The following is a 3,862-nucleotide window of genomic DNA, read 5'->3' as shown; positions in this document are numbered from 1 at the left end:
ACGGGCGGGCGCACCGCAGTGGCCGGTGTCCGCCCCGCTCCGTGCCCGCAACTTCACGCAACAAAGTTGGGTAGCGGTGAACCGGCCCAGCGGCGATGCAGAGCTCAGCGGGGTCCCCGCGTTAGTGCCGCCCGCGCCGCCGGTGCGCGGGTTTGGGTAACCCGCTTCGTTCCCCCTCCTTCTCCTCCACCTTCGGTGCGACCCCCGCGGCCGCCCCCGGGGATGCCGGCGCGGCGCTAAGCGGTCCGCCATGGAGGGGCCGAGCGGGTCCAGCTTCGGGATAGACACTATCCTATCGGGCAGCAGCACTGGCAGCCCCGGAGTCATGAACGGAGACTTTCGCCCCCACGGCGACGGCCGGCCGGCGGATTTTAGGAGTCAGGCCACGCCGTCCCCCTGCTCGGAGATCGACACGGTGGGTACGGCGCCCTCGTCGCCCATCTCGGTGAGCATGGAGCACCCCGAGCCGCACCTGGGAGTTGCGGAGAGCCTCCCGCCGCCGCCGCACCACCTCCACCTCGGCCCGCACCCGCCACCGCCGCCGAGTTTGCAGTCGTCGCCCCCGCAGCCGCCACCGCCTCAGCTGGGCTCGGCCAGCTCCGGCCCCAGGACTTCCACATCTTCTTTTTTAATTAAGGACATTTTGGGCGACAGCAAACCGCTGGCGGCGTGTGCACCTTACAGTACCAGCGTCCCCTCTCCCCATCACACCCCCAAGCAGGAGGGCAGTGCGGCCCCAGAGAGCTTCAGGCCCAAACTCGAACAGGAGGACAGCAAAGCCAAGCTCGACAAGCGCGAAGACACGCAAGGCGACATCAAATGCCACGGTGAGTACGCCCGGCCCAGCCCCGCAGCGCCTCGACTGCCGCTAAAACCGGGGCCGCGGCGCTCGGCCGCATCGGTGAAACGAAAAAATCGGGGGGAAATCTGCGATATGAGCGCTCCGCTCTGCCGGAGCTTGTCGGTGATCCTCGCTATCGTGGGTTTCAGATCGGTAAGAAAAGAAATCGCGCTTTTTACCCATCTCTCTTTGGCGGCCTTTACTACTGTTTTTTATTTAACTTCCTTGTTTTTAAGGAAATAGCCGGAGCAGTGGGATAGCGTTGGAAACCTGAATATATTTATTTTTAATGCAAATGAGCATAACTGATTCTCCGGCTTTCTAAGAATCGGCGGCTCAGCTGCAATTGCTTCCTCCAGCCTTTTATTTTTTGCTAATTCGATCTAAAATAAAAATGAGAAAAATACCACTTCACTAATAGCCAATATAAAATAAACGAAAAAACTTTTAATTAAATATAAACTAATAATAATTTAAAAAATGGACCCGCGATAGGCCACGGAAGGTTGGAGGGCTTTGTCCGTTTTGCAAAATACCCGTGTTTTCCCCGAACAGGGATAGGAATGTTTATTTATCTGTCTTTTATTATTTTTTAAATTACGAATTTCGTGTTAATGAGGAAGCCCCCGCGGTGCGGCGTTTGTAAATGAAAACAGCGATATGTGCGCGGGGAAGGGGAAGGGAAGGAAGGAAGAAAGAGTGAGCGAAGGGGAGGCAGGGATGGGGGCTATTTTCCTCGCAGACAGTCCAGTTCAGCCGAGAGGCGACACGACACATTTTTCTAATTTTACCCCATTGAGATATTTTTGCTAGGATGAAAAGCAGAGAGACGCCCGGGTGTGCCGCTCATTTTGCTCTTTTAGCATTAGCATAAGAGTGCCTAAAACAGATGTACAGTCTGGTCTGGTCATTTTTTGTGTTCACCAACCTCCCCAGTGGGTCAATTAGAGAGATTATTGTTCTTCCTGCGGGGAAGATCAAGGAGCGCCACAAACCCAGGCCCGAGCGGAGCCGGACTGACATATCGATTTCCCGGCATTTCGGGTCGGGAAGAGAGGGCGAGAAAATAACGAAAGCACCATAGCTGGCAAGAGGAGAGTGTAAATCCCGCCATCGCCTGAACGGGCTCGCCGCCCCCCACTGTATTTGCGCGTTTCCCCTATGCTCCGGGGGAGCCCCCGGGGAGGGAGCAGCGGGGCCCTGTAACGGCGGCGGGGCGGGGGCCGAGCCGGTGTCCCGCCGGCCCTCACCGTGCCTCGGCTCGCTCGCAGGGACAAAGGAGGAGGGCGATCGGGAGATCAGCAGCAGCCGGGACAGCCCACCGGTGCGGGCCAAGAAGCCGCGGAAGGCGCGGACCGCCTTCTCCGACCACCAGCTCAACCAGCTGGAGCGAAGCTTCGAGCGACAGAAGTACCTGAGTGTGCAGGATCGCATGGACCTGGCCGCCGCCCTCAACCTCACCGACACGCAGGTGAAAACCTGGTACCAGAACCGGAGGTAAGGCTGACCCAGGTGGCCCCGGGGCTCCCTGGAAAGCCGGGGGGATGAGCGGGCGGGCTCTGCTCTGGTGCTGCCCGCGGGAGCCTGAGGCGATGCGGGAACTGCCCGGCGGCTGCCCCGCGCCTTCCCCGGCTGCGGGCTGGGGGGTCCGGCCCCTCTCACCGCTGCCGTAATTTTCTGTCTCATTACATACGGTTGCAGCCACCCTAATTCTGTCGCAAAACATTAGTGTCATCGCGCTGCGATCTAACCGTGTGCTGTGGTTATTAATTTGGCCGGAGTTGCCGTGTGCATGTGTCGGGGTTGCGAGAGGTGGAGGGGGAGCCGGGTACGGCCGGGGGGTCGCGCCGTGCGGGGGCCCGCAGGGCTGGTGGGCCGTGCCAGGGAGAGGAGGAGGCTGTCAGCGGACCCCCATGGAACCGGGCCCGGTGCCCCGTAGCGGCGCCCGCCCTGCAGCCGCCTCTTGTTCCCCCCGGCAGGACGAAGTGGAAGCGGCAGACGGCGGTGGGCCTGGAGCTGCTGGCCGAGGCCGGGAACTACTCGGCCCTGCAGAGGATGTTCCCCTCGCCCTATTTCTACCACCCCAGCCTGCTGGGAAGCATGGACAGCACGACGGCTGCCGCGGCGGCCGCGGCCATGTACAGCAGCATGTACCGGACTCCCCCCGCTCCGCACCCCCAGCTGCAGCGGCCGCTGGTGCCGCGGGTGCTGATCCACGGGCTGGGGCCCGGCGGGCAGCCGGCTCTCAACCCCCTGGCTAACCCCATGCCCGGCACCCCGCACCCCCGGTGAAGCGGCACCGCAGTCCCCGCAACGAGCCCTTCCCCTCCCCGTCCCCAAACAAGCCCCAGCACCGCAGAGAAGGAAGCGAGCGGAAGCCGAGGGGCAGGAGTTTCTGCAGGCAGCCACCGGCCACCGAGGGAGGCGATCAGTCAGAGCAGGGACTCTTGAACCGTGAACCCAGAGCCGAGCCCGTAAGTGAAACGACCACACGCGGGGGAAGGCGGGCAGAGCCGCGGGGCGACCCGCCGACCTCGGCTCCTGCGAGGCAGGACTTGGAGCTCGGAGAGAGAGAGGGACGGAGGGGGAGGAGGAGGAGAGGGAAAGGGAGCCCGAGCCCGCCGAAGAGACTAACGGCTGTGGAGGACGGAGGGAATGAGAGCGCCTCGACCCCCGCCCGGCAGAGAAGATCGGGGGAACGGAGAACTTTGCACTGATTTTTCTCATTACTTTTTGTTTGTTTGTTTGTTTTTCTTATTGAAAAGTGGCATGCTCCCTAATGCGAACAGAATTGTACAGACCGAGTGCTGAGTGCTATATAATATTTATTATATGTTGTCAAAAAAGGAAAAAAAAAAATCACTTCTACGCGTTAGTTTAAAACGAACGGACGTGATTTTCCCCTCTCCCTTTTCATGTCTTTTTTTGATTCAGTAAAATAAATGCTTAGATGACAAAATATAGGGGGTTTTTTTTGTGACCGAAGAATTACAGGAAAAAAAAAGAAAAAAAAAGAAATAA

The 3,862-nt window shown here is 59.5% G+C and overlaps 1 protein-coding gene across 1 annotated transcript; it reads left to right on the top strand.

Moving 5' to 3' along the window:
* Positions 1-250: 250 nt before the first annotated feature.
* On the top strand, positions 251-3,133 carry BARHL2 (BarH like homeobox 2; the record flags this gene model as incomplete). The annotated part of the gene is made up of 3 exons (XM_080349202.1): positions 251-827; positions 2,113-2,338; positions 2,821-3,133. The coding sequence occupies 3 exons, from the start codon at positions 251-253 to the stop codon at positions 3,131-3,133; spliced, it is 1,116 nt and encodes a 371-aa protein (XP_080205328.1).
* Between the last annotated feature and the right edge of the window lie 729 nt (positions 3,134-3,862).

This window comes from Nesoenas mayeri (assembly GCF_963082525.1).
Source record: "Nesoenas mayeri genome assembly, chromosome: 8".
NCBI classification, from domain to species: Eukaryota; Metazoa; Chordata; class Aves; order Columbiformes; family Columbidae; genus Nesoenas; species Nesoenas mayeri.
The sequence above is the reverse complement of the archived record's forward strand: the minus strand, read 5'-3'. Positions and strand labels throughout refer to the sequence as shown.